Source organism: Falco punctatus (assembly GCF_963210335.1).
Source record: "Falco punctatus genome assembly, chromosome: 3".
Lineage (NCBI taxonomy): Eukaryota > Metazoa > Chordata > Aves > Falconiformes > Falconidae > Falco > Falco punctatus.
In genome coordinates this window covers 70194080-70210680 of record NC_137582.1, presented here as the reverse complement: position 1 = coordinate 70210680, position 16601 = coordinate 70194080, and the positions used below count along the sequence as shown (strand labels likewise).

Genomic DNA, 16601 nt, shown 5'->3' with positions numbered 1-16601 from the left:
TAGCAGTCAGCAGCGACTTTTCCTCCCAAACCAGAGTCTTTCCACAACTGCTTCATCCCCTCATTGCTCCAGGCCTCCCCACAAACTTTCTCTCCTGGCTGAAAGTCCATGTGCTTTCCTTCCAAAAAACCTCCAACCTAGAGATACCCATTCCCTGACCCCTGTCTGGAAATTGCTGCTCATAATTATTCCAGGTGCCCCTGGTTGGGCGGCTTAAACAGAGGAGTGTCTTGAAAGTCTCACAGGAAATGTCCCAGTTAGACACTGCAAAAACTTTATGGGGGAAAAAAAAAAAAAAAGCAGGTGATTACAAAGCCACCAACAAAATAATCCCAAATGTGTGAGACGGTAAGCTTTCATAGAAAGTCAAGCTGTGACACAAGGTGAGACACTCTCCCCAGTCTAACAACACAGGTTTAAGGTGGAAGGTTAGGAGAGAACCCTTTCTCATAGTACATGAGAGCTACAAGCAAGAGTCCCAGTACTATTAAGGTTAATGTGTATATTTTCACCCTTTTTGGCCTCTTTCCAAAGACTTTCACATAAAAGGTTCAAGAACTAACTTTCAAGCAAATAGCTGAAGGTTTGTTTGTACAGGAGCTGCATATGTAACGGTCCCCCTGAATTTTCAGGCAGGTATATCTGTAAGTATGAATAGTGCTCTACTCTTACTATAAAAACACAGATGGAGGCAGTTCCTCACCAGTAGATCTGTGGAAGTCCTCATCAAAGGCCGTCATAGATGCAAATAATTACATGGCTTCAGAGTTACAGGAGATGAATACATAGAAGAGAGCTCCCTTGGGAATTACTGAATAGGCAAGCTTCATCAGAAGATTCCCTGTCGTGAAAATTGGCAATTGGTGACAGAGTATGAGATGGAAGAACATTCAATATGCTCTTCTTGTTCTCACTTTTCCCTTGGGCTCTGCTTATGGTCACTGCAAAAGACCAAATACAAGACTGGATAGCCCCTCAGTCTGAGCCAGTGTGGTTGTTCTCTTCTGACACCCACAAAAACATAAAGAAAACATACAACCATAATCATATGCAACTATGCATTTATTTTTTTTTAAAAAAAACAAACCACAACCAAAACCAACCCCCCGATTTTTCCCCTAAGTAACGCAACAAACCTAGTCACGTTCTAGAAGCCTTTCAGCAAGGGTAAGAAAGGTAAGAAAATCAAACCCCTTGCCTTGTAATGAAGGATTACAATGCCTTTTGTGGTCCTGGATATCCTGTTCTTGTCTCTTACAGGTCACAGAAGTCAAAGGACTTGCTACTCACATCCTTGTGGGAAGTGTTACCTGTGAGACAAAAGACTTGTTTGCAGCTCGGCCTCAGGTGGTTGCAGTAGACATTAACGACCTCGGCACAATAAAGCTGAATCTTGAAATTACCTGGTAGTAAGTAGAGGTGGTTGATTTGTTGATCACTGGGTCAAGCAGCTGTAAAAATTCAACCAAAGAGAAAAGGTCTCTCCACGTGGTCTGTTCTCTCTATTTCGCTCTCTGCTGAGGCAGACGGGAAGGAATTGTGGCCCAAGTTTGGGAGATGAGAAGTAGTTCATGGTCAGCCATAGGTTCCCTGTGTTCCCTCTGGCAAATGGGGTTGTGCCTAGTTTCAGCTATTAAATCGGGTTTGGTAAGTACTGGCGTTAGGAGACACATGAAGCAGATAGTGATGAGTGATCATAGAATTGTCTAAAGTATATGCTTCTTCCCCAGGCTCAAAAAAAGGGACATAACTGAGTGCTCATATATTCATTAAATGTTTTTAATATTAAAGTTCAGTGGCGTTGCCCTGGATTTAGGTTAGCATAGCCAAGTGCAGAAGTTGGCCCATCTTTAAAAGCTGGCCCCTAAAGAGGGCTTCCTATACCATGAGGGTGGTGGGAAATCTCCAAGCTTGTCCATCTGCATTGCTCAGCCTACGTAAGCTGATGGGGTTAGGATTCAAACCCAATTCTCACTGCATTTTAATGCAATAGGTAAACGTCATTTCTGAATAAGCATTGATGCATTTAACTTTTACAGTCATGTGTGCTTTTTCTTGTAATGCAATAAACATGAAGCCAGCAGTAACAGCTACTGGTTTCCTTTATAATGCAATAGCTCTATTAATAGCAGAGCACCTTTCTCATTAGTATGTGTGACACTTGGCAACTCAAATCCGAGAATACCTTTCATGTGAGAAGAATAACATCAGACTAGGCTACGTAAATGATTTCTGAGAGTGGAACACTTTTATCAGAACCGAAAGCCACACTTATGAGCCTGCTGTCTAATTAACTACATTTTCTTTTAAACACTTCTGTTGAAAAACTTGCTACCTCTAGGTTTTGATGTGCTAATAAACCACCTTTTCAAAAATCCTTTCCATGGACCTGAAATTCCTTCTTGCTCAGCCTAACAACTTTTTTTTTCCACTCTGCTTGTGTGTCCGTAGTCCCTTTGATGTTGAAGACTTGACCCCATCCACAGGAAATGTGAGCAAGGCATCTGCTCTCCAGAGGAGAATGTCCATGTACAGCCAAGGCACTCCCGAAACACCAACCTTCAAGGACCACTCATTCTTTGTAAGTTCTGTTCAGCTTCATGTTTATGCAATGAGAAGCCCTAGAGCAGTTCAAACACTGCAAACACTTCATTGCTTTACATGTCTAAGCTTTTTTCCCCTGGTTCCTGCAGGTTACCCTTACACATACTTATAAAGCAAGTGCCTTTCTATCTGCTAATCCTAAAAGACGGTGACCATGATCCTGGCATCTTTGAAACTATGTGGCCAATTATTGCATACCTATTCTCCTTGCCTGAATGCTATGACACTTGAATAATCTTTATCAAATGTGCCTTCATTTTGTAAAAGTAGTTAAACAACCATTATAGCACTAGTATTTTTAACGTATCCCATGACAAAATTTGCCCCTGTACTGAAGATATTCACAGGGTGCTCCTACATTTTGCATGAATCAAATTCTGAATGCTTAATCAGGACTGTGTATATACAAACTGAGTAGGCCACCTGCACAGATATGAATTTTACGAGTGCTGCACCCCATGCCTGTAATTTAGTACTCTGGTACAAAGCATTCATTTAACTTGCCCTTCCTCATACCCTTTTTGCTTTAACTGTTGAAGAAATGGCTGCATCCCCTGCAAGACAGGCCAAAGTTGACAATCTTAGATGCTCTGCAAGACACTTTCTTTGACAAGCTTCGTCGCAGTCGCTCTTTTAGTGACCTGCCATCGCTCAGGCTAAGCCCAAAAGCAGGGCTAGAGCTATATGTGAGTCCTGGTTTTCGTTTGGTGAAGGATTTTTTCAGTCCCCATGTGGCACCTCCATTCCCACGCATGCTTAATGTGTTGCTCTCCGTTACAACTCACTCATTTTGCTGACTGATTAGAGGGAAGAACATGACTGTGAGCCCATGCTGCTCATATTAAATCAAAATTCCTCTTGGTTTCTACAGGGATAATGACCAGAAGCCAACTATCTGTGGGCAGAGAGCAGGGCAGGAATACAAGCCAACGGTATTCTTAAAAATTGCCTGCTGCACTGATTGATGTTTTACATTTGCCGAGTGACGTGACTCTAGATGCTAAAAGCACACCCATGTTGAGGGAAAGAAGAAATGAAACTTTTGAGTATAATTATGTTTAGGGAAACAAGTTGCTGATAGTGCTGGGGAAAAAAAGATGCAAGTTTGGACACTTTAACCTTATGCACCTTACTAACACGTGAACACCTAGAGTTCTTTCCAGCAAATCGTCAGCAAAATGGTAGCTGCCTTTCATCTGTGCCATGCATTTCCATGAACTGGACACATAAAAAAGCAAGATTTGTAGGTCAGATAGGCAGGTTGTGAGTCCTATAGTGATCTTTCCCATAGGTCAGTCAAAGAGATGAACATATGTATATGCTATGACTTTTTTTTGGGTCTGTGTACACTATTTTTGCTCCCTAAACGATCAACATCCTGGTCAATGCACCACCACACAATTCTTCTGGTTCATTTTGGCAGAAACTCATGTTGAACAGGACTTCTATGTAACTCATGTTCAACGGGATATCCCTGCCACGTGCAGCACACACTTTCGACAGAAAAGAAATAGCATAGTAATATCACCGTTAAAGTGCCATGACACTAGAGAAACTTGTGGAGCAGACTGTATTAAATTTTAGGGACTGCTACTTTAGAAGTCAGACAATAAATACAACAGAAATCTATAACGGGTAGGAAAATGCAGACAAGGTGGCTTAAGTACAACACCATTAAAAAGAGACATGCCACAGGAACTAGAGCGGTGCACTGGGAATGCTGTCTGAGGGAATCGGGTAGGATGAGCAGAATTCAGGTCTCTGTTCTGGGACTCACTTCCTAGAGCTCTCTGCTTACCAGAGACATGCCGAGCCCAAGTTTTCCAGCGGTTTTCCTGCTGAAATCAGGAGCTGTGCCAGATGAAAGCAGGAGTTGGATTTGAAATATTTTTCCCATCTCTCAAGTCTTGAATGCTTCTTTAATCTTTTTCCTTGCATCTTTCTTTCCCGGGCACATACTGTATTTCTTTCCTCTTTCCACTGCTGCATGAAAAACATTTTCTCTCTTTCTCTGTAATTTTTTCAGTCGAATTTGCCAGATGAAGTCTTTGAAAATGGAACAGTGATCACTGAGAAACGGCCTCTTTCTTTTACCTTTGGCGACCTGCCTTACGAAGACCGTGTGCCCCCTGCCAACTCAGCAGAGTCGTCTTCTGCTCACGTCAGCTCCAGCCCTGACATCACTGCCACCCCCACCCAGCACCGAGCCCTCAAGTCCTCCAAGAGCTCAAGCCTGGACTGTAGCAGCAGCGACTCCCGCAAAGACTCTGTCACCGAGCCAAAGGACCTGCCATCCCAGGGAGAGGGAACAGCGGTTGAGAACAAGACCACCCCAAGGGCAGCTCCTGAAGTTTGCCAAAAATCCTCTGATGCTGGGAGTGATCATGTCTTTATAGAAACAAGTGTCCCGGTGTCTCTCCTGCAGGACACGGATGAAGGTTCAGAGCTCAAGCCTGTGGAGCTGGATACCTATGAGGGCAACATCACGAAGCAGCTGGTAAAAAGGCTTACATCAGCAGAGGCACCCATGACCCCAGAGAGGCTGCCATGTGAGGGATCAATTAGTGGGGAATCAGAAGGATATAAATCTTACCTCGATGGAAGTATTGAAGAAGCCTTGCAAGGGCTTCTCTTAGCTCTTGAGCCACATAAAGAGCAGTATAAAGAGTTTCAGGACCTGGACCAAGAAGTGATGCATCTAGATGACGTCCTAAAAGTGAGTATGTTTTCAGAAAATACTACCCTAAAGGAAATCTAGGCAGGCAGAATCTCCTCCCCTGCCTCACAAACACCAATGTAGGGTTTTTGGAGACAAGTAAAATTCCTCAGTAGCAGTAGATCTGCTCCTGTTTGGAGCATCCTTTCACAGTGTTGCATTTTTAAGCTTACAAAGCTTACCATAGCCTTGTGTCCTCAAACAATGGGTCTTTTAATCTGCTCAACACCTGGGGGAAAGAGAAAAAGGTGCAATGGCAGAGCCACAATTCAATTATACCCTTCTCTAAAGAAACCACTTGTGAACCTGTTGCTTGTGCCATACTGGAGATCAGATCATAGCCAGCTTTCTGCCTTTGAAATCTATGGGTCACATCCTCAGTGGGTGTGCTTCAGCAGCTAAGCTGTGGAGCTGTGCAAAACTACAGCAGCTGAGGATCAGGCCTTGTAGCCATAGAAGCTGAATTTTCTAAGTTGCCAAAGCACAAGGCTCACTGAAAGTTGCCATCCCCTCATCGCCTAGGCTTCTTCCAAGCCCTTTCCTTTTTCCCCCGTGCAGTTTTAAAATGAGAGACATTCTGCCATCACACGAGGATAGACAGAAAATACTGACAATTAGAAAGAAGAAAGGGGTTTTGCATGTGTGTTGTTAGTATGTTTACTGCTGATCACTGTGACTCATATCACCCCCATGAATAATAAGTCATGATGCATTACTGTGCAGAGTATTGTATACTCTTACTTGAGTATATACTTGAAATAATCATTTCAAATGCTTCATATTCATATGCAAGTTGGTCTGCTAGTCATTTAAGCCTCATCATTCAAAAACATGGCTAAGGAGGAAGGAGGGAAGCATTTATCCTTCAGCATTATCTTTTTATGAAGAAACTTTGTTAACATCCTTGTTTCCATTGGCGTTTGCAGCTGCATGGTACTTTCCCAAGTTAAGCACCTTTTTGGCAGCCTGCAGCCCCTGTTTCTTGCATGATTTCCCAAGGAGGTTCAAGCAGGCAAAGCTACTATTACTATTATTTTTTGACTTCGTGGCTGCTCTGCAGCTTGTACAAAGTGGTCAGCTATCCAAACAGCAGAGCGACAATGGAGACTGTTTATTTATACTCTTTTTATCAGAAGTTACAATGGGACAGACATGGGATGTGGGGGAGGACAGACAGACAGAGGCAGACAGGATTTCTGCATGCTTGAGATGGACGCCTCTTCCAGATCTGCTTATGTCTGTGTGTCGCCTGTCGATCAGCTTGCAGACTGACACTTAGCATCACCAGCAGCCGTGCTGGGCTCCCCGTGCAAAAAGGACTAGCTGGAATCCATCTGTGGCTGAAGAAATCTCTCTTGGCCACCAGAGAGAAGGAGAAGCCCATGAGTTGCTGTTTGCTTTTGCCTGAAGAGACAGCACTACCAGCCCTGAAGGAAATGGTAGCAAAACCCATCGTTTACCCATCCCACTACAGAGGATGTGGGATACAGCACCCACCTGTGTCACGGAGATGTTGGGAAGTGTGTTTGATCAGCTAGTGACTCTACGGTCAGTTTAAGGAGTCAAGCATCGTGAGTGCTAACATATGAGCATTATAGCATTAAAATCGTGTGCAAAAGAATTGGAAACAGAACTCCAAGCCCCCTCAGCTCTCGAGATGGTGCTGAATCTGAACTCGGAGGCCAATGCATTTCTTTCTACAAGCTGAGATAAAGTCCTGGCTCCTGCCTGGGACTGGAAGATGTGGCTTGTGCAGCACCAGTGGCTCCTCCTCGCTCTTTCTGATCAAATAATCATGTAGCGTTTAAGGTGCTGAAGTCATGGCACAAACCAAGGGAGGTGATCCATCAAGTTACATCTGATCCTGCAAGGTGACCCTGGAGGAAGCTCTGTGGGCATGTCTGGATGAATCACCACGTGGGATCAGGGCCTTTGATACTTCCTACAGCAACAGCAAGGTTTCCATCACATTTCCTCCCAGTAGTGAGATGGGATGGCTTCCCCCCTCTCTAGCACTGTTAATTTCTGAATTACAATACTGCTTTTCTCTGTCACCTAGGAATCTGATGCCTGATTGGCTTTTCCTTGGTAAGCCATGTGGCTTCAAAGGCCACAAAAGTCCTCTCATCACATGAATACATCTGAAAATATGGGATCAAATTAATTCCTGGCTAAGGTCCATTCAAGTTACACCTGGAATAAATCCAATAGTGCCATTGGATATGTATAAATTGGCTTCTGTAGCTAGAACAGCAATTATGGAACGTGCCTTCGCCTTTCAACTTCCAGAGCCTTAACTGCTGTCTTTCCTTTTGGAGGATGCCAAAAGCTGCGTCACTTGGATTCAAGATGTACTTCTCATGTCTATAAAACACATCAAATTTGGCCAGTGAGGGTTTTTCTTTGGGGAAGAGAGGGGGATAGGATGGGAAGGGGAGGAGGAGTGGAAGGGATTTTCCCGTTCTCAGGCTTTGATTGTATATGCTGTGAATATGAAGGTTTGAAATGAAACACCCAATAAAATGTTGTTTTAAAAATAAAATGAAGAATTTGAACACTTGAAGCTTTATCCTTTTTTTTTCTTTTCTTTCAGTAGTAGCTAATTTCTGGGGTTTTCATTGGTTCGTTCTGCCTTTGCAGTGCAAGCCAGCAGTAAGCCGAAGCAGGTCCTCCAGTTTAAGTCTAACAGTTGAAAGTGCTTTAGAAAGCTTTGATTTCCTGAACACCTCTGACTTTGATGATGAGGATGGTGGTTGTGTGGAGGTTTGTAATGGTGGAGGAGTTGCAGACTCAGTATTTTCAGATACTGAGATCGAGAAGAATAGGTAAGTTTGTAGCAACTGCCAGCTGTGCTTATGCCAAACTGATACCCCAGCTCTTTGTCGCTAACAGGGGATCCCGGTGCACACATTATTCAAGGAAGACTGACTAATCCTTGATGAGTTTATAGGGTCAGAGAGTTCCCTGTGGCTGCTGCATACAAAATCTTTTAACTTCCAGGATCATTTTTTTCCCTGATCAAATATATGCAATCTGTCCTCCAAAGGAGAAGGGTAAATTAAATTGAGCTGACATCAATACTGGCAGAGCCTCTTCCTTGACATAGGTTTGGACCTGGCTTTCCTTGGATGTAATTACTAATTCCTCTGTGGTTTTTCCCCCCTCCCTTTGTCTTTTCTCTCTAGCCGAATGAGTCTTTGCAGTGGATTAAGCTTGTCAGTAACAATAACACAGGGCCAGATTTAAGCAGCATGGTGTAGGTTTCCTTTGGAATGTAAGAGTGATGACTGGTATTCTGTTCATGGCCCTGCGTGTTACCTGCCCTTCTTTCATCACTTCTGCTCTTTCTGAGAAAAAAAAAAAAAAAAAAAGAGAAAGAAAAAAAAAAAAAAAGAGAAAAAAAAAAAAAAGCTGTGGTGTTTGTGCTGTGGTCTGCCCTTGTTGTGTGACTTTAAGATGCTGTGTTTCAATCATTAGATCCTAAAAGCACCTTTGGGTACTTGGAGCTGACACGATGCCCAGCAGGAACCTAAGCAGCACTAGAGCTGGCAAAAAAGAACAGAACATGGTTGCCTTGCAGCCCACGCTTTACAGCCAGGCAGCTATACTTCTTGCAGCTTATCATGGCCTGTGTAAGATAATTTTGAGTGCAAACAAGTAACCACCATGCCCTTCCCATCATCTCACTGCATATCTTCTTCCCAGAATAACACTTGGTGGGAAGAAAAACTTGAAAAATTGTGTTGCTTGCTAAACTGGCACTCTGAGCTCGGTTCAGTCTGTGTTATTTTAAGGATCTGGCTTTAACCAGGCACTTTAGCATAAATTTGAGTTAAGCAGCAAAAATTTAAGTTAGTTATAAGCTAACTTACAAAGCAACTAAAATCTTTTAAGTTAAAGTAGAAGTTAATACTTGTATTTTTGCCCTCTGGCTTATCCCTAGACGGTGTTGATTCCTGCTTCCATTTTTAGATGTGTGTGTGACTCAGTGTAAAGATTGCAAGTGTTGAAACTTCCGAACTTGCAGCCAAATGTGCTTGTTTTCTGGGGACTGACCTCGGGCTTTGCATTTAAACACAAGGAGAACCATTTGTACAAGACAACATTGGAAATAATGGTTTAAAACACAGCAAGAATAGCTTTATGCTTTTACAGAAACAATTGGCAAAGCAAGCTGTACACATCGTGCCTAAAACAGCATATGAAAACATCATGTCTCTTACTCCAGCAGTGGTTTTCCTTTCCTTCTGCAATGAGGATTAAACTTGGCAGCAGGAGGATGTGGAAAGCACAGAGCTGTTCTTAGCAGCTCGGTGCTTGGGGTGGCACAAATTGTAATGGTGCTTAATCCGGAGCGACTGGGGAGATGAGTCACCAAGACGGGAGAAAACTGTCACCACCGAGTGACAGTAACTCCAGGTTAAAAAAGCTTGCTGTTGAGAACATTGCATGGCTCAAGGCAAACCAGCCAGGGGACAGAGAGCTGCCCCCTCGGTGGGCACAGCCTTCCCGTGCCCAGCCAGGGCAGCGCTGCTCCGTTGCGATATGATGTGTTCATTGCGAGGTTTCTGGCTGCTTTCAGCTCTTCTGCCATGCTCGTTGCTCGTCGCCCTGAGTGAGAGTGTGTTGTGTGTCTGCTGTGGCAGCTGCCAGCCCTGCACTGACCTCCCTCATCCCTCCTCCCCAGCTACAGGACGGAGCACCCAGAAGCCAGAGGCCACCTGAGCGAAGCTCTCACTGAGGACACAGGCGTGGGCACCAGCGTGGCCGGCAGCCCTCTGCCCCTGACCACAGGGAATGACAGCCTCGATATAACCATAGTTAAGCACTTGCAGTATTGCACACAGCTCATTCAGGTACTAGGGCCAGCTCATTTGGGGCATGTATTTTAACATTTTTCCTGCAAGCACTAGTGTACCTGCACTGTGGGGTACAAGTGGGCTGGTAAGGTCAGCACTACTCCTGGGACTGCCACTATGCTGGGGTAGGAAGGTGACCTCTTTCACCCTCAACCAGAAAAGCTTCCATCATTTGTCTTGGCCCATCTCAGAGCAGACCTGACATGGAAACTATGGGGCACTTGGCAGGTGCTGCCCAGCAGGACCAACGAGCAGCACGGCAGTGACAGGGGCAGCCCCTGCTCTGCGTTACACATGTCCACTGGCTTTGCCGGGAGGTCGCTGGTTAAGGCAGCCCATGTCTTCAGAGCTAAAACAGAAGCCCGTGGCCTCACTGTTTCACCAAGCCCCAGACAACGCTGTGATGCTCAAGACCAGAAATGAATTTCTGCACATGAGGTGGAGAGATCGTCTGCAACAGACACAGCAAAGGCAGCACATGGCAGCCCCCCGGGACATCAAAGTTGTCTGTTCCTGCTCACAACTAACTAGTAAAACCTTTTAGAGGGTTTTTTTTCAGAGCCCAAGCACAGCAAATGTGATTTTAAACCTCCAGCAAGCTGCTCCAACAAGCAAGGGCATGAGGGTTTTCCTGGCGAATCAAAATATACCGCAGCTTACTCTTTACAATTACTTGACTCTTCCATCTTAGATATAATTAGCTTTATTTTCCCAGAGGCCCACTGAAGCAATACAGAGTAATCCTGATTCCAGCACACTTAGCACTAAGCTGGACACCCTGCTGACTCACAAGTATGAGAAAAGGGGAGGGTTTTGGTTTAAATACAAGAGCACACGGTAAATATGCAGTTGGAGGATGCGAGCTCACACTATGTCCACACACGGAGTAGATTTTCTATGAACAATATTACATGGACTGCTGAAAAAAATACAGATGTCAGCAGCTGGGAGTATTAGCAAATATTAGGGAATATTAGCAAAAGCACCAAATTAATAAAGGCACCCAAGCAGCTGATCAGAGCTGAAATGGAGTGGAGAAGGAGAGACCTGTGGTCTGCCTCCAGGCAGGTATATCCTTAAAGTCCACAGCCCATGTTATGTGACTAATATTCTTTTCTGGCTTTAAGGCTTATGATGATGGATTCCTTTAGCTTTGCAGAGTGTGTAAATCAGAAATTATTTATGCAAATAGCCAGTTGGATACTCAAGTGTCTGGATCTGGATGTAGATGTTAAAGATTTAGCAACGATGCATATCAACCAGGACCATAACATATCTCAGAGACAAGAAACTTTTGAAGTTAAGGAGATCCCATGGTATTAGGCAATGAATTTGCCATAGCACTTCAGGTACCAGGTGCTTTGGAGCTTTTTGTTTACTTCTGAGGGCTTTTTTTGTTCAATGACTCTCTTCCCATTTGTCTTCACCAGCAAATTGTATTCTCCAGTAAAACACCATTCGTGACAAGAGACCTCCTGGATAAGCTGTCCAGGCAGATCCTCGTGATGGAGAACATTGTGGAGATCAGCACTGAGAACTTGGGAAACATCACCTCCCTTACTGATGGTAAGAGACAAGTTAGGGGGGTTTTCTTCTGCAAAGGGTTTGTTTGGGCATGCGTGCCTGCAGAGATAATCACTGTGCAGAGCTCACCACCGCTGCAGGAGGTGCGACTCTGTTACGGGCAGGTGTAGCAGCCACCACAGCAGCTCAGGGGGCTCACTCTGTCTTCAGTGCTGGTATCCAGAAACAAGCAGGTGAGAAGAGAAAGGACTTCTTATCCCGCTTGATGTGTAGAAGGTGGACAGAGGTCATTGCTGTGTTGAGGTGGGGATGCTGCCACCTCTGAAGAGCCAAATTCTTCCTCCGCCTCTCCTTCCTGAGGAAAGGCAGGATCTGCCTTATACTATCAGAGGCATAATACAACTCCTCGAACACTTTTATCTGTTTTATTTTTAGCCATCTCTATAGAGAATTATTTAGTTATTTTTCTAGTTGTTTCATCTATTTTAATACCTTGGAAGAGTTTGACAAACATGTAGGTGCTCACCCTCGTGAGCACTCTGGCAGGACAGGTAAATACAACATGGTGTATTTACTTTGTTTATCAGAAAACTGAGGCAAAATTGAGTGACTCACCCAAGGCCACACAGCAGTGCTAGAACAAGGACCAGTCTTATGCAGATCATTTGCAGTATTCTCATATTATTTTATGATATTTAAAAGGATGAGGCATCAGTGCCCAGAACTGGATCAGGAGCAAATTTTCTCACATCCTACCACAGGAAACAGAAAAAACATGTTACAAACTTGGGGTAAGCACATGATCATGCTCTGTGAAGGTAATGGCACAGGGCGACCCACCAAACAGCTAATGTCCATCAGTGGGCTGGACTGAGATTTCCTCCATTTACCATCTTTTCTCTTCTGGAAGTTGATGCTTCCAGCACGGTTTTGTTTCATCGTTCCTTCTGTCTTCTCCAGCAATTCCAGAGTTCCACAAAAAGCTGTCGCTGCTGGCTTTCTGGATGAAGTGTACTGGCCCTTCAGGAGTGTATCACACGTCTGCAGACAAGATGATGAAGCAGTTGGATATCAATTTTGCCACCACTGTGAATGAGGAGTGTCCAGGGCTTGCAGAAACAGGTACCAACTGCTGCTAAAAAATTGTGTCAGTCATCAAAATGGAGAAAGGTTGTGTACTGGGCTTTACTCAGTCTTCATTGCTTTGTTTTCCAACCCCTTGGAGGTCTGTTTGGCCACAGCTCCAGGATCTCATTTGAAAACTAGTGCTACAACTCTTGAAACAGATTTGGCCCAATAATCACATTAGAATAGGAGAAAAAGGTGAGGTGAGAAGAAAAGAAAATACTGTTTTAAGGTTTATGAGCTAACTGGAAAGTAAGTCTATTCCCAAATACAGGTTTCTAAGTGATTCAGTGAAGTAGGAATCCTCACACTTAATTTTATGCGTCTGTATACTGTCCATGCCCCAGGACAGTGCATGGGGATGAAATTCATATACATTCGAGTGAGTCTATGTGAACATAGGTTCCCGTTTGGAGTGGGATGTACCACACTTCAAACTCCAGGTATACAGACTAGCTCTCCCTGGGATAGAACAGGGACGCAGGGTGACTCGGTCAGGCGTGGGCACCTGCACTGCAGATGCCTACCCAAGGCAGTGTCCTCCGTCCTGCTCCCTGCCTCAGCTCTCACAGACCGTGCCTCAGACCAGCCTTCCAGTGCCACACGCTCACGCAGGAACATAAGACCAAGCACAGCGAAATCCTGTCTCTGTGCGCATCTTCCCTGCTTCAGTGGCATCACAGAGATGTAACTGGCAGTGCATGTGGATACGCGTTTAGTGATTCGGGATATCATTTGGGTAGAAAGGGTGCTGTATTGATCAGATAGGAAGCTGCACTAGCCGTCCGTAAACTGGCAGAGGTTCATCCTTACAAAGATATCTTCTGGTGATGAAAGCTAGACAGGGAGAAAGTCTGTCGAGCTTCTAACCTAACCGCAGGTGAGGTTAGAACCTTTGGGAAGTATCTGGCTTTGAAGTGCGCTGTGGTATTTTGCCAGCAGCTTTTGCTCTCACTAATGCATCCCTTTGTCTGTGGCTGCCTGCAGTCTTCAGGATCCTGGTGTCTCAGATCTTGGACAGGACGGAGCCTGTCCTCTACTCCAGCATGTCCTCCGAGATCATTACCGTCTTTCAGTATTACAACTATTTTGCCAGCCACAGTGTTAATGACCTTGGAAGCTATTTGCTGCAGCTCGCGAAAGAAGGTAGGGTATATTAATTCTGATGGCTAACAGGGGAGTACATCAGTGTCCTTCTGAGCTCAGCACAAAACAGTCCAGCCCTGAGGCTGATTTTACAAAAGAAGGTGGTGAAGGAGACAAAGAAGTACCTTGGATACTAAGTCTGAATGCGCCTGAACATATCAAGGGAAAAGAGCTGATGCAGATAAACCCTCAGTCATTTCTATTTCCATGTTCAAATGGGAAAAATCTCTGTTGAAAGAGTTACTTCTTAGGAGATGGCTGATGGTGGTCGGCTGGGCCCAAGGTCTGGGAAGTTTTCTGTGTGGTAGCTTGGATGACGTTCCGGTCTTTCACCATCCTGTATGGAGAGACCTTCTGAAGTGCTGAGCAAGTCTCAGTAGCCAAGGGATCACAGCACCTCAGTGTCTGGCAGGCTCTGCCACCGAGAACTAAAGAGAGAAGCAAATGCTCCGCAGAACATGCTAGACTGCAATCCCTGGCAAGCCAAGTTTTCATCTCTATTTGACACTCAGTCTGAAGAACCTTGCCTAGTTTTCATTTTTATTTGGGCATACTGTGGAGCTTTTGCTCTGAAACCTGGAAAGAAAAAGGCTTTTCAGACCACCTCTGAAACATATGAGCCCCAGCTCTTGGTGGCAGACACTTGTCGGACAGGGAAACATTCTCACAAAGATGCTCTGGAAGTCAATACACTGACAAGGATATTGGGTTTCACTTGTTATGGGGAGGATTTACATCTTCCAGCAGAAAGCGAAGATTTGACAAGCAGGCCCTTAGCTCTGGGTAGGCGTAAGTGTTGCAGTGTCCACCTAGCCCATCTACTCATCTCCTCCTTTGGAAGAACATCTGAGAAATTGGCCCAGCTTAAAGCCCAGAGAATTCCCTGTGCAGACACACTGCAATGTTGCAATTGCTGAGATGGGGACTTTTTTATGCCCTTTGTGCGTATAGTATAAATCGAGGATTGCTAGTGGGGAAGGGAGCAATTTGAAATATTGAGTGGATAAACGAAGTAACCAGGACCTTTCTCTCACACTTCTAGCCTCTGTAGTTCAGGTGCTGCAGTCAGTGAAAGATGGAAAACTGCAGCAAAACGTGGCCAAAATAAACTCCAATAACCTTCCGCCGCAGCAAGAAGTTTTGAGAGCTTTGGCTTTGCTTCTCAATGAAAATAAAAACGAAGTCAGCGAGACTGTGGCATCACTTCTGACAGCTACCACAGAGAACAGGCACTTCAGGGAGAAGGTAAGCGGCAGAAAATCACCCATCGCTTAAGAGACCTGTATTGTCATGACTTTTTTCTGCCTGTGTCTCGAAGGTCTACATGTATACTCCAAGCTTGATTGAAACTGATCCAGAGGGACTCCCTGTCTAATTTTTCTGCAAATGTACAGGTCTGTTTCTGTCATTTTGCCCGTCTGCTTCTCCCTGTCATTACACTAAAGAGGTACTAACCAAAACTCTGCAAATACTCCCTGAGTGCTGTGCTCTCCAGCTATCTTCCACACTTCGGCATTTCTGCTGGCCTGTCTCAGACTTGGCTTCAGTCCAAGGCTTCAAGGCAGCAGTCCCAGCATCACTGACAGGCACAGACGTACCTCTGAGATCTTAATTTTCCCAAAGGAGGCTGGGATCTAGGGGACCTCCCACCACTTCTGGAGGGGATGGACTGCCTTGGGCAAACACAGCTCAACTGTGAGATCTAAGATTTTAGTCTGTCACAGATACCAAAGGCAACGAGCAGAGCCAGCTTAAAAACAGAAATGAAAGAGAAGGGAGAGGAGGAATAAGAAGAAATTAGGGGTGGGCTCCTACCCTTTCATGGCAGACTTTTCCCTACTATCCCTCTCGGGAGAGAGCAAAAGAAAAGGCAGTTGGAAGAGCAAGAGAAGCGGAAGGAAGGCAGAGGGAGGAGAAAAAGGAGCTCACTCTTTGCTGCTCTTCCCTGTCAAACCAGTCTCCTCTTTGTTTGCTCTTCTACCTCATCTTCCATGCTTGCAGCCTCTTGGTATCTCATACCATCCTTCTCCATCCCCAGCTTCATGGAGGCAGCATCTCAGGGAAAATATAACCTCCTGGAAGAGGCGTGGGTAGCTGACACCTGGCTCGCTGCCTGCAGGAAGGGCCAGGGGGTGCCGTGTACGAGGGCGTTACGCAGCCGTGTGCTGCAGACGAGTTCATTGCACAGCCAAGTGCCTCTGAGATTTGCCACTTGCACTGGTTTTGTTTGCTCAACAGCAGCTACTAATTTCTAGGGCCAAGCAGTATACTGGTCTAGCACCTCACGCTAACGTTGTAATAGTTACCTGCAGTCCCCCTGGGGTCCACCCCAGCCTGCTCATTACTATCCGTTACTCCCTAATGTAGCTACTACATTAGAGAGACCACCTCAAGGGTCAGCTCTGCAGCTATTCAGACTCCAAGGCCCATTTATAGCTCTTTGGCGATTTATGCGGAAAGGCCCTCAAGGGTGCCAGATTGCACCTCACCACGAGCTGGCCCAAGACTACTAAGATATACTGAGTAGCCAGGTCTGGATCTGCTGCCGGGAATTATCCCACCGTGTTACCTGCAGCAGGGCTCTGCCTCTCCACTCCACACGCTCACTGTCAGGGAGGTGGGCTGCA

At 45.2% G+C, this 16601-nt stretch overlaps 1 protein-coding gene across 6 annotated transcripts in view; it reads left to right on the top strand.

Moving 5' to 3' along the window:
* Positions 1-16601, top strand: part of RIPOR2 (RHO family interacting cell polarization regulator 2) — a 70290-nt gene that overhangs the window by 48299 nt on the left and 5390 nt on the right. For 2 of the 6 annotated variants that reach the window (XM_080378541.1, XM_080378542.1), the window contains 9 exons: positions 1261-1409; positions 2452-2581; positions 4631-5320; positions 7961-8145; positions 10008-10176; positions 11610-11745; positions 12664-12825; positions 13816-13974; positions 15017-15219. In XM_080378541.1, coding sequence (XP_080234667.1) covers positions 1261-1409; positions 2452-2581; positions 4631-5320; positions 7961-8145; positions 10008-10176; positions 11610-11745; positions 12664-12825; positions 13816-13974; positions 15017-15219 — 1983 coding nt within the window. The other 4 variants (XM_080378543.1, XM_080378546.1, XM_080378545.1 and 1 more) reach the window with 4 other exon arrangements.